This window comes from Ursus maritimus, unplaced genomic scaffold, assembly GCF_017311325.1.
Source record: "Ursus maritimus isolate PB19 unplaced genomic scaffold, ASM1731132v1 scaffold_32, whole genome shotgun sequence".
NCBI lineage: Eukaryota > Metazoa > Chordata > Mammalia > Carnivora > Ursidae > Ursus > Ursus maritimus.
The window spans coordinates 12,228,807-12,245,227 of NW_024425786.1; the positions used below are offsets into that span (position 1 = coordinate 12,228,807).

A 16,421-nucleotide genomic window follows, 5' to 3' on the forward strand; every position below is an offset into this window, starting at 1 on the left:
ACCTTGGGGGTCCTCTTTTCAAGTGGATGAATTGCATTTTTGGTGAATGCGTTTAGGACTTTTGGAGCAGGCAAACAGTCCCCTCTCGGGACTAAAGAATTTGCTGACGTGGGAGCGAGGTGTAGAACCCACGCAAGGCTATCGGGTGCTGGGGAGAGCGGCTGTGCTTTCCCAAGAGCTGGAGGGACACGCACAGGTTTCTAAACACGCCCTGTCTCCTCTGCGCGTCCACAGAGGACCTGGACCTGGGGCCCCCGCGGGCAAGGTGCCATCCTGCTGGTGAACTGTGACAAGGACAATCCCAAATCTTCCACCATAGACTGCAGGGATGATGAGGTGCTTGACAGCAAAGGTAAGGACCTCCACTCCCCAGCCTCCCCCCTGCCCAAAGAGCTCGTGGAAGTAGAGCTTTGTCTTTTTGTAAAGCCCTTTTGTCTATGCAGCCTGAGCTTAGTAAGAGCCCTCAGAGACGGGGGTTATTGGAAGCATGTTCTCGCTAGCTTGTCCATTGCATAAGAAGAGTGGACAAGGTTCTGAGAGGGAAAGTGACTCAGTCAAGGTCACACAGCAGCCAGAGAAGGGCTGGGACCAGCGCTGAGTCTCCCAACGCCTCCTCCGGGCCCCATGCTCTGGTCCACGGCCCAACCTAAGTTTCTGCTCTCGGGTCAAACCTGGGACCCAAATAATTTAAAATGAAAGCCGGACTATTGTCCCAAAGTCCTGTCAGAGCAGCCCCGAGCCCCTGCCACATGCTGGACACTGACCACTTCAGAATTACTAACTCATTTGCTCCTTCAAGTATAAGGCTTGGAAGTATGTACTGTCCTCAGTCCCATTTTACAGATGGGGAAACTGAGGCATGGGGAAGTTAAGCCAGTAAGTCATGGAATCAGGGTTTGGAACCAGGCATCCTGTCACCGCGGCAGGTTTGGGGGCACAAGGATGGTGATGGGCGCAGGGTCTCTGCCGGCACCCCTCTGAGGTGCGGCCAGGATGGAAGACACACGGCCCACCTGCCCTGGAGGAGGGCGCCGGGGGAGTGAGGCTGGCCAGCAAGGGCGGCAGCTCTGGCCTTCCCAGGGGGTTGCTAGGACAGCGAGAAACGGATGCATTTTGAAGTAGCCAGCAGTGGTCTCCGCCTGAGGCCAGGGGGCAGCCTCTACGCGGTGCCCTGCACAGAGGAATAATCCGAGTAGCCAGGACCCTCCGTGGGCGCTTGCAGGATGGCAGCCGCTGCAACAAGCGCTTCATGCCTGTGACCCCACTCTTCCCGCTGCCCGGACACCACTCTTAGCTCTGTTTACTGACAAGGAGGCAGAGGCACGGAGAGCTAACTCCCAGGCTCCCGCAGACCCAGGGCTCAAACCCACTGCCGCCAGTTCCCTTCACCCAGGGACTAATGCCCAGGGGGGACCACCATCCCGACGCCTTTTTTGGCCATTATTCGGGTTGGTTCACTTCCCATGCAGGCCCAGCGGAGAAACCTATCCACTCATCATTCCACGAATAGTTATCAAGCAACCTGCCATGCACTAGTCCCTGTTCTAGGTGCTTCTAGATGCTTCAAGGCTCCAGGGGCTGGGGACAGAGCCATAACAAGATAGTCATGGCCTCTGCTTCCCTGAGCTTGCCTCCTAAGCACGTTTTCATGGGAGAAAACCAAAAACATAATTAACTTTAATTCCAAAATGAAAATCATCATTTAAATACTGGCAAGAATATGATGAAAATAAAACCAGGAGACAGGGTCAAGGCGGTGGGGAGGGGGATCTGAGGGGAGCAGTGAGAGAAGAGAGGGTCTTCTCCTTCCAGACCTGCAGGACATGTCCCCGGTGACCCTGACCACCAACACCCCCAGGGACTTCTTCACCAAGCACCAGCTGCTTCTCCACGTAGCCAAATCGGTGATGGACAAAGTCAGAGTGTTCCAAGCCAGCCGTGAGTCGCCCTCAGCCCTCACCTCGGGGTCCCTTTCTCGCCCCAGCACAGCCCCTTCGCACCCTCTTCGGCAAATAATTCCTGAGCCCCTGTTCTGTAGCACGTTCTAAGGACCAAGGAAATGGCAGTGAGCAAGACGGACATCCCTACCACTCCCTTCTAGAAAGGGCACACAGACGAAATGCCAACAGACAAGAAACTGATGTCTGGTGCTGGTGAGCACCAAGGAGGAAATAGCCTCCCTCCCAGGGACTGCTGGAACTGTGACTGTGTCCACCTCTCTGCCACCGCACACACACGCACACACACGCACACACACACACGGGACTCTTGTTTACGGAGACTGTTGAATCCGGGCTGACTGCATGTGTTACGTAACAGTGTGTCCTCCAGCATCGGGCTCGTCGAAGACAGCATCACCTCCTCAGCCCCTCACGAGGGCCTGCTACCGAGGGCCGGGCTCGTACAAGGCACAGGGCATAGAGCAAAGAACAGAACAAAGCTCCTGTCCTCGTGGCACTTCCCTCTTGGCGGGTTGAGAGAGACCATGTATAAAATAATTAGTCAATCATCTAGTGTGTCTGGTGGCGTTAAACACTACACAGAAGGATGCAACAGGGATGGGGCGTAGATGAGGGGTAGAGTCTGGGGTACGAGGAGAGGGGGCTGGGGAAAGCTTCCCCCGTTAGGTGTCATTTGAGCAGAAGGTGGTGTGGGAACCGCCACGCAGACACCCAGGGGAAGGGCATTCCAGGCAGAGGGAACCCCGAGTGCAAAGGCCCTGAGGTGCGATCGTGCCTGTGGGCTTGAGGAAGGCAGGCAGGGAAGCCAGTGTGGCCGGAGTGCAGGACGGGAGCGTTGAGGTGGCAGATGAGGGTGGAGAAGAAAGGGAAGGGGCCAGCTCAGGCAGGCAGGGGATGACCTTGGCTTCTAGTCTGAGCGACGTGGGGGAGGCCTCCTGAGGGCTTTTGCAGACACACAACTCGATCTGACTTACTTCCATTCTCAATCTAAGCGATCAGACTCGCACTGATTGAGGGGCAAACCAACTCCTCGCCTCCACTGGGGCATCACCTCCTCCAGGAAGCCCTCCCTGGCCCTCCGGGGTTCTTTCCATCACAGCACTCATTACCGTCTGTGATTTTGACTGTCTCTGCTCCACCTCCCTCACCCAGGAGACTTGTACTCCTTGGGGACCAGGACAGTGACTACCTCCCTGGTGTCCCCAGGTGTCAGCTGAGAGCAGGTGCTCAGGAACGAATGAATGAATGAATGAATGAACCATAATGTGTATTGGACTTGTATGTATATGGTTGGGAATGGCTCAGGCACCCCCACCCCCTCCCCCATTACTCCATCCCTGGACCCCCAGCCAGTGGGGGATGTCCCAGCTGACACTTTAGTTTCTTTCTCCTACCCATGGTGGCCCATTTAGCTGTGACATGTCATCCTGAGAGTGGTGGCCCTGGGAAGGCCTCACAGCACCGGGGAGACTAAGACCTGAGCCTCCCTTCTCTTCACTAGGGGGCAAACAGATCTCCAGGTACAGGGCAGTCCTGGGGCCACAGCAGCCCAGTCACCGCCTGGATCTCCCGGGTGGCCAGCACAGCGTGGACTTCTACGTGGAGGGCCTGGCTTTCCCAGACGTCAATTTCCCGGGCCTCATTTCCCTCACTGTCTCCCTGCTGGACACGTCCAACCCGGTAGGCCAAGATGGCAGCCCAAGGGGAGACCCGAGCTACCAGGCCTTGGTCCAGCTCGAGGGTGGGGGTGCAGAGCCCAGCTGGGAAGCGGTAGGGGTGAGGCTCCGGTTGCAGTGACAGCTCTGCCCTTACCCACGCCTTACAGGACCTCCCTGCCGCCCTGCTTTTCCAAGACAGTGTGGTCTTCCGTGTGGCCCCTTGGATCATGACCCCCAACACCCAGCCCCCAGAGGAGGTATACGTGTGCAGGTGAGGGCCCGGGGGTCCCCGGGGGGCAGGGCACAGACACACCGGGAGGGGCCCTGGGTTCTGGCCACAGCCCCCCCCCCCCAATATCTGCTGTGTAAATGGGGAAAAATGACCCCTCCTGCAAGATCCCGAGGGCTTCTGGCCATTTTGGAATAAAAAGGCAGGGAAATTCCTGTTGCTGCTGTTTTGTCCTCGCTCGCCTGCCCTAACGCAGGAGGAGGGCGGCTTTCTGTCCCGAAGGCCCATAGCGCTCCCTAGACGTGGCAGATGAAAACCCGCAGTCCGTGAGCCAGCCTGCCAGGGCTCAGTGGGCAGCCTGTGGACCTTCCGCACCAGAAACCATTTCAAATGCCTGTTCCCTGCCAACCTCAGAACTGTGGGGTCTGGGGTCTGGAGAGGGGGCCCATCTGCCTTTTAACAAGCTGCCCTGGGGAGCCTTGCCTCCGCCTGGCCATCTGAGAGCACCTGTTGCATATGCTGGGGTCTCAGGGGACCCTCCGCTCTTCTCTTGCGGTGTCTTCCAGGCAGAAGGGGTGAGGGCTAACCTGGTGGCTGCCTGGAGGTCAGGATGGAGGCCGAAAGCCAGCAAGGCCTGGGTTCAAATCCCAGTGCTGTCTCCCCCCTACACACACACCAGATGGCAGGACCTTGTGCATTGACCTCCTCATGGTGGCTTCTCCCGGATGGAAGGGGAGCCCGCTAGTCCCCTCATGGGTGGTGGCAAGAGTTCACTGAATGTTCGCTGAGAGCAGGGAGACAGGATGAGCCGGGCCTCTCTGTCCAGGCCACAGGCATCTCCTGAGCAGCGACTGTGCCCCTCCCCCTCTCCGTCCAGGCCTGAGCTCCTGCCCCACCCCCTAGGCACTCTACAGGGGTCCGGCTTGCCCCTCAGAGCCTGGCCAAGCGCTGTCCCCTGAATCCAGAGCAGTAAGGAGCTTTTTTTCTGCTCTTTCTAGGGTACTTGAAAATGCGGACTTCCTGAAGTCAGTGATCGCTCTGGCCAAGGAAGCCAAGTGCAAGTTGACCATCCCCTCCCAGGAGCAGAGCAAGGATGACCGGTGGATGCAGGCATGTGGCCCTGTGGGGCGGGGGGGTGAGACACACAGCGTGGATCTTCCTGAGGGCCAAGGGACACTGGGGGCCCCAGGATCCTGGGGCCGGGCCTAGAAGCTTGCTGGTCACCCTTCTTCAGATGGACAGGAAGTGAGGAGCCCCAGAGGGTCCGGGCATGCGGGGGCTCAGGCAAGGGATTAAAGCGACATTTACGGCCAGCCACTGTCCGCCTGCCATGGTCACCAAGATAAATCCAGCCTCCTGCCTAAAAACTCTCAGATGACCTCCGGAAATGATGCAAAGATCAAGGGGCCGGAGCTCAACCGGTCCCTCCAGTGACCCTCCCTCCAAGCCAGCCTTCCTGGGCTCAGCCACGGCACCAGGCCTTACCCCTGCTCCAGCACTTTCCATGGTTCCCATCTCCTCCCTCTCAGCCTGCCTCCAGCCCCGCCCTCCCCAACCTGGCTGCCCCTTACCTTTTGCCAGCCTGCTGGCCACACCGTATCACTATTCTGTCTCGGTACCAGGCTCCCCCATCATGCCACGAGCTCCCTGAGGGCAGAGACTGAGTCTTACTCAGCTCAGCACCCAGCACCCGGCATGGGGCAGTGGCTGCAGGCGCCTGGAGGACAGAACCAAACCTCCTCGCCACTCCCTTGCTTTCTCGGGGTTTTTGCCCTTCCATGCCGTTCCCCTTGCTCCCACCTCCTCCGGGCCTCTGCTCACGCTGTTCCCTCTCTCCACTATCCTTCCCGTTCCCATCCCCCACATCCAGGTCCTGCTTGTACAATCCCTGCTTGCAAAGCTTCCCCTCCAAAAACCTCTCATCCCTCTCCTAAACCCACAGAGAACACCCTCTCTTCTTTCTCGAAGTCCTGTCTGTGTTAAGTTGGACTGAACGGTATAAAGTTGCTGGTGGCCCCATCTTTGACCTATAAGAGTGGCCATTTCGGGGGTTCAGCCCAAGAGGGGTCACATCCGACATCATATCTATCAGAGCACAGATAGGATTCGCCCCAGGTGCACTTCTGAGCCCTCCCACTTTTGCCCTATGGGCAAGCGTGGGTCTGACCTGCCCCCCTTCTTTGCCCGTCCCAACCCCATCAGGAGCCCCTCCTTCCTGGCCCATCACCTCCTCACACTGGGTGCTAGGTGACCAGCTCCCTGAGGACAGGGCCTGCGGCTCACTCACCGGGTCCCCGGCACCAAAGCTCACTAGGAGCAGGGGTGGGCCCATTTGTGTACACGGGGTAATAAGCTCTGCTTTCTCAGAGCCCCTTCTCTGGGGTCGAACACTGCACAGGAATCTGCCCTTGACCACAGGGGGAGAGTGAATGGGTCCACGCCCTCCTCCTTGCACTGGGTGTCACGACTCGCACAGCACGCCCGTCAGCCCTCCTTCCCCTCGCTCTGCACAGGACGAGATAGAGATCGGCTACATCCAAGCCCCGCACAAGACCTTGCCTGTGGTCTTTGACTCTCCGAGGAACAGGGGCCTGAAGGAGTTCCCCATCAAATGCATGCTGGTACGTGCTGGTGGGGCCTGCGGCTGCTGAGATACCCCCCCCCCAGGCCTCTTTCCTCACCACCCGTGGCTGAGCACCCCGGGCTCCGTAGTAGGCGCACTTCCTGCTGGGTCCGCGATCGCGCAGGTGGGCCGTGGTATTTTTGTCACTCCTGAGATGAGATCCGGCTCTCTCTTTCCCAAAGCTCTTTCCAGCCATGAGCTCAGCTTGTCCTCAAAATAGCCCTGCCAAGGACGTCAGGTCAGGCTGTGGCATCCTTGTCCCACTGAAGATGCTCTTGCTGCACGGTGCGGGTGGGACCAGGACTGGAACCTTCCCAAACGTCTGGCTGGAGGCTCTGTCTTTTGGGTGGGGTCTGGACTTCGTGGCAGGTCCATCTGGGATATGGGGTGGGTTTGGGGCTCAGAGTGGTCATCCTAGATGTGACTCTGCATGTGTTTGGGGGCGGGGGTGGGGGTGACTTGTTGGTGAATCAGGCTGCAGCAGCCCGGCAGGTCCGCGAAACTCGGCACAGAATGATGATGTTAGGAATAGTAACATTTGTCGAGCGCGCATTCTGTGTCAGACATGATGCCAAATTCTTTACATGCACTGACTCATTTAATCTGTCCAGCAACCTTTAATCTAGATGCTATCACTAGGCCCATTTTATAGAGTAAGAAACCGAGGCTCAGAGAGGGGCAGCCACTTTTCCAAAGTCGCACAAAAAGAGAGGAGAAGCTGGCACTGAAACCAGGCGGATCTGGCCCCGCGAGCTCCGTACCCAGCATGCCGCCAGGTGCACACCCCTGGCCCCGAGAGCCCCTGACTCCAGGCGCTGAGGAAGCACGGAGGAAAGAGTGTGGGGTGTGGGGAGCAAGGTTTGCTCCAATGAATGGCTTTCCGGGGAGCACCGTGCGCCCCAGGGAAGGTGAGGCGTCCCTGCCCACGCAGGAGGCTTTAAAAGGAAATCTGGGTTCAACTTAGCAACTTGTCCGAGTCTCGCTCACTCTCCTGCGCTGAGTGGTGCCGAGGAAGAGCTTTGGTTGGGTCCAGCCCGGAATCGGGTTAATCCTGTTTCAGGACCACCACCGGGATAAATGAGCCAGCTGCCCGCTGGGACCGTGGTCCCTCCCACTGTCCTCAGCCCTGCTCTGCTCAGTGGCCTGTCTCCCGCTTCCATATTTCAAGTGTGGCACAGGCCAGATACTCCGACGTCACCAGTCAAATCTCTGGAGTCCTGCCAGGCAGACAGACCCCCCAGCACAGGTGTCCTCACCTCTCCCACACCCAGCCTCGGATGAGGGGCTGCGATGTGTTCTTAGGCAAGCATGGCTGCGGTTTTCTGACCCTCATCACTCAGGAAGAGATTGGGCTAAAAGTCAAACTTGTCACCAGACGACGTCCCCATTGGCTTTTCCAAACTCATCATGGGCCACTTCCCCTGTCCCTCACCCAGCTCCAAACCCCATGGGCCTTCTTCCTGTTGTCCAAATGTGCCCAACAGCTCCTCACCTCATAGCCTTTGCATATGCTGTTCCTTCTGCCTACAATGCTCTTCCCACTTCACACGGCTGACTGTGTCCCAGCCTTCAGGTCTCAGCTGCAGGGCTCTCTTCAGTGAGACCATCCCTGACGCTGAAGGACGCCTCGCCTCGGCCCCTGGCATTCTCGGCTACAGCACCTCGTTGGTTTCTTCCGGAGTCTTTTGTTATAAATCACTGACTTGTTATTTCCCCTTTGTTGTCTGTTTCCCCGCTAGACCGTCAACACCAGGAGGGCGGGGTCCGAGGCCGCGGTGCCCATCACTGCTCACGGGCCGCTTAGCGCACAGCTTGACCCGCAGTGGGTATTCTCCCCATCAGACAATATGTCAGTAAATCTTATACCACCTGTAAGTGGAAAACCAGCGGCATTTACCGTAAATAGAAGGCAACCGTGAAGGTAAACAGAATTAAAACAAAATAATGCTATTAAAGCCAGCTCGATACGAGTGAGTGCAAGAGCTGAGCCAAGGGTTGCTCTCCGGTGGTTAAAATGGGAGATGAGCAGGTTTCGAGAATGGATTTGCACACTCGGGGTCTTTGATGAACAGAAAGACAAGGAGAGCGAACAGGGTGACACGTGTCTAAGTCTGTGCCGAAAGCTGTATCAGGCAGCACGTGGGAGCGGGACTGTGCCTCCCACTCCTGGGGGGCCACTTCGGCCAAGGACACACCTTCCATTTGCCTTCAGAAATCCAAGCCTGCAGGCTGCGGAACTGAGCCTGTCTCATGGCAACGGCCAAGGCAGTGACTTATATGAATTTATCATTCATTCATCAAATATTCTTTGAGCCCATTCTCTGTGCCCAGCCTTGCTCTCGGCACTTGGAATACACCAGTGAGCAATGCCAAGGATCCTGCCCTCACGGAGGTGACATTCTAGCCCAGAACGATAGACAATAAACAATAAGTACGGCAAATAAACGAATGATATTGTATGTTGGAAAGTGGAATCTAGTGCCGTAGGACAAAAAAACCCAGAATCAAGTGGCTCCCAGGTGCCGGAGTAGTGGGGGGATTATTTTGCAGTTTTAAATACAATGGTCAGGGTAGGGCCTCTTTGAGAAGCTGACACTGGAGCAAAAACTCCAAAGAGGTGAAAGAGCTGGCTGTATGGATGTCTGGGTAAAGAGTATTCTAGGCAGAAGAAACAGCCAGTGCAAAGGCCCTGAGGCAGCAGCAAGCCTCGCATGTTCAGTGAAGAGCGAGGAGGCCAGAAGGGGTGAAGCGGAGTGAGCGAGAGGAAGGGTGGGATCTCCGAGCCTCATCTGCTGAGAATGAAGGCCATTCTCAGCGATCAGACCATCGTCAGTTCCAGAAAATGTTGACGTCACTCTGAAGGGACGCGCTGTTATTGTGAAGGGCCCAGGGGAACCTGCGGGGGGACTTCAATCTCATCAGTATAGAAGTCAGTCTCCTTGGAAAGAAGAAGAAGAGGCCCTACGTGGACAAATGGTGGGCACTAGAACATAACTGGTTCGCCTTCTCTGTTCTCTCTGTAGTTGTGTACAGAACAGGGTCAAGGGCGTTGCCCCGAGCTTCTGTTGCAAGATGAGGTCTGGGTACATTCACTTCCCCATCAACGTTGTTATTCAGGAGAATGGTTCTGTGGTTTAAAATTTCTTGGGTGAAAAATACATCCGCAGGGTTCAGATGAGGCCGGGTGCTGCTCGTTCAGTATCTCAAGCCCAGAAAGATGAGTTAATTCTTGAAGGAAATAACATTGAACTTGTATCGAACTCAGCTGTTTTGATTCACAAGCCACAAGAGTTAAAAATAAGGATATTGGAAAATTGGGGGACGGTATCTATGTTTCTGGAGAGGGAAGGGTTCGGGGGGCTGACGGATAAGATCTAAGCTGTCCAGCTACAGACACAGCAAGACGCCGGGTGATTTTTCAGACGTGTTTGTGAGATCTGAAAGATTCAATAGAAGCTGTATTGATGGGGGGGAGGGGATGAAGGAAGGGTGGAAGGGGAGACTGTCAGAGAGGTGATGGGGACTGGGGGGGGGGCAGTCCTATGGGCCACTGAAGGCTGTTTGTTTGAACTCTGGGAAACTGGGGGATTGTGGCAGGGTCTTAAACAGAGGAGGGTTATGACCTGACGGGTGTTATGAAAGGGAAGCTCTGGCTCCTTGTTGAGAATGGGTGACAGGGGGCAGGGGCAGGGGGTGGGGGCAGGTGGTATGGGGAGGAGGCAGTGGAGGGGGCAGGCAGGTGTGGAGGTGGGGGCAAGCACAGTAACCCGGTGCGAGGCGAGGGGAGTGCAGATCCGGGGAGCAGGGCTGGGCGCGGGACATGGCCACTTCCGGTCATGCTTTGAGGGCCGAGCCAACGGGATTCCCTGGCCCCCATGAGAGAGGGAAGCTGACAGTGACAGCAGGCTTTGACATCGGTGAGCAGCAGTTGTCATTCCCTGAGCTGGGGAGGACTGTGGGAGGGACAGGGGATGAGGGAAGAGGGGTCGGCCATTCCATTTGGGGCAAGTGTTAGATGTATTTGCTGGACATCCGGGTGGGAAGTCAGGCAAGCACTGGATGCCCGTCTGGGGTTGGTGGGAACTGCAGACAGGAGATAAATATGTGGGTTGTCAGCACCTGGTCCGTGTTCCGTGAGGCTGGGTGACAGCACCAGGAGGAAGAGAATTGTAGAGAATAAGAGACTAGGGACTAGGCTGGGGGCAGCCCGTCCCATGCACGGGAGACTGAGAATCAGGACCCAAGAGCGTGCAGTGTCGGGAAGGCCAAGCAGAGAGAGTGTGCGGAGGACATGGGTGTGACTAGCCGATTCCCCCTGACGCTGGAGGGCACTGCCGTTTGGGCTCAGCTGTGTGGTCGTGAAGTTTCCAGGGCACGGTGGGCATGGGAATCAGGCTGGCATGGGTGTTAGGGAGAAAGGGAGAAGAGGGATTAGGAAGGATCCCCCTTTGGTAGAAAGCTAGGCCTAGTGCAGTAGACAGAGTGGTGGCCCTCACACGGCCTCGTGCTAATCCCCAGGACCTGATGCTTTCTTGTGGCAGAAAGACTTGGCAGATGTGATTAAGTTAGGGACCCTGAGATGGGGAGGTGCCCCCTGGGTTGTCTGGTGGGCTCTGTACCATCATGGTGCTCCTTGGAAGAGGGACAACGGACTGGGAGAAGGCACGTGATGATGGAAACACAGGACATAGCGATGCACCTTGAAGATGACGGAAGAGGCCACCAGCCACTGCAGCCACTGGAAGCTGAAGGAGCCAGGAAACAGACTCAGAGCTTCCAGAGGGAACCAGGGCCACCTCAACCTGGTGTCAGCCCCGTGAGACTGATTTCAGACTTCGGACCTCCAGAGCCAAGAGAGAATACATGTGTGTTGTTTTAAGCCACTCCTGTGTTCCAGCAGCCACAGGAAACGCATAGAGGGGGTGAGATGTGTCGCCCACCCATTCTTCCCATGAAGATCCACGCGGGGACATCACAGCCACTTGGTGAAGCCGGTTCCAGCCCAGTCAGGATGCACGGTGTGGTCCTAGAGGGCTTGCTGGAGAGACAGCTCAGATCCCTCCACCAGGGGGCTCTGCCCACAGAATGATACTTGGTACAGTCGTTATTCCGCTGAGCCCCTTTCTTACCGCCTGAGTCGGCGCTCCTTCGGCATGTTGTGCCCGCTCTGTACCAGCTCTGACCACGACCGAATCCTGCCTGCGACTTGGCCCCACCCTGTCCCCAAGCGGGGCCACGTTCTCTAACGCTTGGCCCGTGCCTCTCCCGTCTCAGGGTCCAGATTTCGGCTATGTGACTCGAGGACCCGAAACAGGAGAGGTGACTACCTTTGACTCCTTTGGAAACCTGGAAGTGAGCCCCCCGGTCACGGTGGGGAAGAAGAAATACCCCCTGGGCAGAATCCTTATTGGCAGCAGCAGCTACCCCAGGTGAGGAGGGGAGGGGCGCGGAGGGGGAGACCCAGGGAAGCCATGGAAAAGCAGAGGCTGCAAATGGAAGCCTTCCCTACTTGCTCCCAACCCAAGAGCCTTGACAAACTGTAGGGACTTGGAGAGAAATCAAAGTACAGAGCGAGGAATACAGCTTAGGAGCCCGGTAGACCCAGGCTCAAATTCCAGCTCTGTCACTTACACTCTCTCCGTCCGTGAATATTTACTGAGCACTTACTGTGTGCCAGGCACTAGGCAGGTGCTGGGAAGGACAGCAGCCGTGAGTATGACAAACAAGGCCTTGCTGCTATTCTAGCGGGGGAGACACAAAGGTAAACAAAAAAGATAATTTCAAATAGTGAAGAAAACAAAAAGGAGAAGGGCAGAGAGGAGTGGAAACTGTTAGGATGACTAGGGAGGGCCTCACTGAGAAGGCAGCTCTTGGGCGAAGGCCCGATGACAATAAGGATATGGCTGCGGGGAGGTCTGGGGTAGAGGGTTTCTGGCAGATGAAAGAGCATGTGCAAAGGCCCCGTGGCAGGACTGAACTGTGTGTGTTCAAGGCCAGAGTGGCTGGAACAGACTGAATGAGAGAGAGCAAAGGACTAGATCAGGAAGGCCCTTGGAGCCAGGGCAAGGAGAAAACTGAAGACCATAGAGGTGGAGGAATGTCCTCAGGGCTACACTGCTAACAAGGGATTACCCACTCATGTTGGACCAGCTCGCCATGTCACTGTGGATAATATGGGTAAGCCCCATGTTTACCCACAGCACCAGCATCCAGGCTGAGTCAATGGGCAGTGCTTTCTGAGGCTAAGCTCTGGTCTTATTCACTGTACTGACTTGGTGCCTCAGTTTCTCCCAAAAAAAGCTGAAATGGCAAATCATAAATTCCTCCAATGTTTGAGGACAGTATCCAGGCTTCTGAATCCCTTCCCCAGCTGAAGGAGCACCTCGAACCCTTTGCCAAGCCTCCATTCCCTCGGGGGTCTCCCTGCTTCCCCGGCTCCCCATAATGCTGCGTTAATCCTGTGTTGGCAGCGCTGAGAGCCAGGAGATGCACCAGGCCGTGCAGGACTTCCTCAGTGCCCAGCAGGTGCAGGCCCCGGTGAGGCTCTACTCCGACTGGCTGTTCGTGGGCCATGTGGACGAGTTCCTGAGCTTCGTCCCTGCACACAAGAAGGTGCAGTCTGGGGGGGCTGCCTGAAGGAAGCCACATGCCTGCTCCCTGGGCTCCCACGCATTGCTCTGCACTTACATGCCTGTCCTTATATGCCGGCCTTATATGCCTGACCACCGTTCCCCCAACCCCAGGAGGGGACACGAGGAGGTGGCCTGGGTCCACGCCTGCACTTCTGCGAGCCCTGGGGACAAAGCTGACCTCTGACCCCACTGCTTCTGTCTCCAGGGCTTCAGGCTGCTGCTGGCCAGCCCCAGGTCCTGCTACAGACTGTTCGAGGAGCAGCTGAAGGAGGGCCACGGCGAGGCTGTGCTATTTGAAGGCATCAAGAGTAAGTCGGCTCTGCCTTGGTCCTCCTTTTTTTTTTAAAGATTTTATTTATTTATTTGACAGAGAGAGAGACAGCCAGCGAGAGAGGGAACACAAGCGGGAGAGTGGGAGAGGAAGAAGCAGGCTCTCAGCGGAGAAGCCTGATGTGGGGCTCGATCCCAGGACCCCGGGATCACACCCTGAGCCAAAGGCAGATGCTTAACGACTGAGCCACCCAGGCGCTCCTCTGCCTTGGTCTTCCATCCAGGGTCCTTTCTCTGCCTTTGCGAAGTCTCCTATGGCCAGACGGAGGCATTCTGAGCACGTGCTGTGCACCAGGCCTTGTGCGGAGGGCTGGGGATGCTGTATGAACAGGACAGAGTAGCTCCCCGCTGTCACTGTCGGGGCTCACGGGCCTGGGGAAGTGAGTCAAGTAAACAACGACGGCACAGGCGCTTTGGGAGTATCTGGGCGGAGTCCAAGGGAGGCTTCCTGGAGGAGGCAAAGACCAAGCAGCAGCATGAGGAACGAGCAGGAGTTTGCCCAATGGGGCAGTGGGATGAGAGGAAGAGAGATAACTCAGACACGGAACAGCGAATGCAAAGGCGCAAAGGCACAGAGGCAGGAGAAAGCGAAATGTGTTTGAGGACCCGAAGAAAGTTCGGTCTGGCTCAAATGCAGGAAGGAAGGAAGGAGGGTAGGAAGGAAGGAAGGAAGGAAGGAAGGAAGGAAGGAAGGAAAGAAGGAAGGGAGGGAAGGAGGGAGGGAGGGAAGGAGGAAGGAAGGAAGGAAGGGAGGAAGGGAGGGAGGGAGGGAGGGAGGAAGGGAAGGTCTGTCTGCCTGAAGCACGGAAGGAAATCTTTGAGTCCGCAGACATGGGCCGGGCGGAGGTTGGTAGGTCTCCAAGGCTGAGAGTTTTTACCTAATACCCACAGTAAGTTGTGTGGCATCAGGCGACGATCAGGCCTCTGTTTGCCTCTTGGTAGATGGGATCCCTTTGGAGGTAATTTAAGGGAGTGAGAGAAACACTCTTAAGGAGAACTTCCGCTGCTGAAATATTGGGTCAAAGGCGTTTGCCTCCTACATGTTCACAACGAACCCATGTGTTAGAAATTATAACTGCACCCATTTTCTAGATGGGAAAACTGAGTCCCCGCTGTGTCTACCGGGAAGAGGGAAATCGACCTCTGAATTCATCTGCATTTTTTTTCTTTTTCTCCATGACAGAAAAAAACCGGAAAATAAAGGACATTCTGTCAGACAAGAACCTGAGAGAACATAATTCTTACGTGGAGGTACTAGCCTGGGTGCCCGGCAGACACCACAGCCCGGGCAGACTGAACCACCCACCCCACCGCCGTCCCTTCCGTTGAAGGCACAAGGCAGAGCCTCCCACCGGCTGTGTGTTGGCTTGGTGGCGAATGGCTTTGGGATTTGGGTAAATGTGTGTGGGACAGACAGACATCAGTCACCACTGTGGGAACACACACGAGTGATGCGTGGAAAAGAGAGGAAGTGAAGTCGGGAAAGCTGGGGCCACAGCAAGACAGGTGAAGCTCTCAGAGACAGAGGGACCAGCAGGAGAGAGGCCAAGTGCTGGAGAGACAGAGTGACCGCAAAGACAGGGACACACAGGCAGAAGCCAGAGGCAGAGGGACGGAGCAGAGCAGAGCGAGGGAAAGTGGGTCCCCCCAACACCCACTGGCAAGGTCTCTCCAACTCTACCCACCAACCCTAGAGCTGCATCGACTGGAACCGGGAGGTGCTGAAGCGGGAGCTGGGCCTGACCGAGCGGGACATCATCGACATCCCCCAGCTCTTCAAGCTCCACGAGGAGGTCAGCGGGATCCTCAAGGCCGAAGCCTATTTTCCAAACATGGTAAGGATGGTGGTCTGCGGGGTCGGCCCGCCTTTGCCAGTGGCCTTAAGTCAGGGACCCTGGGCGGGGATCCGGGGGCTTGGCTGTCTGCTCGGGGTCCGCGTGGCCGCGGGCAGCTCACACGGCAGCTCCGGGCATCTCACAACCGCCCTGGGAGCCCGAGCCTCTCACCGCTCCCACTCCACAGATGGGGCACAGAGAGGTCAGGTCTCTGGCGCAAGCATGCACAGCTGGTAACGTGGGATTTGGAGCTGGGGGTCGAAGCCTGGGGTCTGGCTGCAGAGCCCATGCCCTCACCACGTGGCACTGCCCCCTGCAGGCTTCCCGGTGCAGGGGTGCCGTGGGTGTGCGGTGGGCAGAAGGAGCAGCTAACACCGGCTCCCAGGGTGTTTGGAAGGTAGAGGTGGGGGCACCATTGCAGACTGGGTGGTCCAGGAAGGCCTCTCTGAGCGCGAGACTAGCACTGCCTGGGCTGGGTGGGTTCTCTCCTCGGAAGTTTGGACTTGAGGGGGATCCTGCCTATGTCAAGAATTTTTAACTGTGACCTCCCCCTGCCCCCCAAGCACTCTCTCAAAGTCATCTATTGTATTTTTACCATCCCTGTGCCCTGACTTTGTTTCTCCAAAGGATGCCCGAGGGCCAGGCAGAAACCTCACCCAGTTCTACTGGAGTCCCCTCAGCACCCCCCTCCTGCTGGGGCTGGAGGTGAAGGTTCAGGGAGGAGCCAGGAGCCCCTGGCACGGAGGATGTCAAACTGGTTTCCCCAGGTCCCTGGGGTTCCAAGACGGTGCCTCAAATCCAGTGGTTTGGATTTGTTCTGTTTGGGGCATCAAGGTACCACAGAAGATTTTGTTTAGAAGAAGAGGTTCTGTGGTTAAAACGAGGCAGGAGGGAACACGTTGACTCAAAATTCCTTGGCCCCAAGCGTTTTGTTTCTCCACGTTAGCCCAGCCAGGCTTCCCAGGCAGGAAAGAAGGCTGAGGCCGGCGGCCAGGTGATGAGGCATCGCGAACAAAGTCATCGGCCCCACTCTGTGCCTTGGCTGCTGGAGGCTCTGGAAGGAGCCAGAGCATGAGCCGTGACTCACCCCAGGAGCCCGCAGTGGGAGGTGGGGGTGTGGGTGTGGAACAGGCAGAGAAATTCAGGGTGCAAG

At 56.8% G+C, this 16,421-nt stretch overlaps 1 protein-coding gene across 4 annotated transcripts in view; it reads left to right on the forward strand.

Moving 5' to 3' along the window:
* Window positions 1-16,421, forward strand: part of PADI4 (peptidyl arginine deiminase 4) — a 36,187-nt gene that overhangs the window by 16,547 nt on the left and 3,219 nt on the right. For 2 of the 4 annotated variants that reach the window (XM_008694674.2, XM_008694675.2), the window contains 11 exons: window positions 235-352; window positions 1,813-1,938; window positions 3,463-3,641; window positions 3,787-3,890; window positions 4,847-4,958; window positions 6,362-6,469; window positions 11,746-11,900; window positions 12,942-13,083; window positions 13,309-13,411; window positions 14,617-14,684; window positions 15,128-15,268. In XM_008694674.2, coding sequence (XP_008692896.1) covers window positions 235-352; window positions 1,813-1,938; window positions 3,463-3,641; window positions 3,787-3,890; window positions 4,847-4,958; window positions 6,362-6,469; window positions 11,746-11,900; window positions 12,942-13,083; window positions 13,309-13,411; window positions 14,617-14,684; window positions 15,128-15,268 — 1,356 coding nt within the window. Of the gene's footprint in view, window positions 1-234; window positions 353-1,812; window positions 1,939-3,462; window positions 3,642-3,786; window positions 3,891-4,846; window positions 4,959-6,361; window positions 6,470-11,745; window positions 11,901-12,941; window positions 13,084-13,308; window positions 13,416-14,616; window positions 14,685-15,127; window positions 15,269-16,421 lie in introns of those variants that run through there. The other 2 variants (XM_040645847.1, XM_040645846.1) reach the window with 2 other exon arrangements.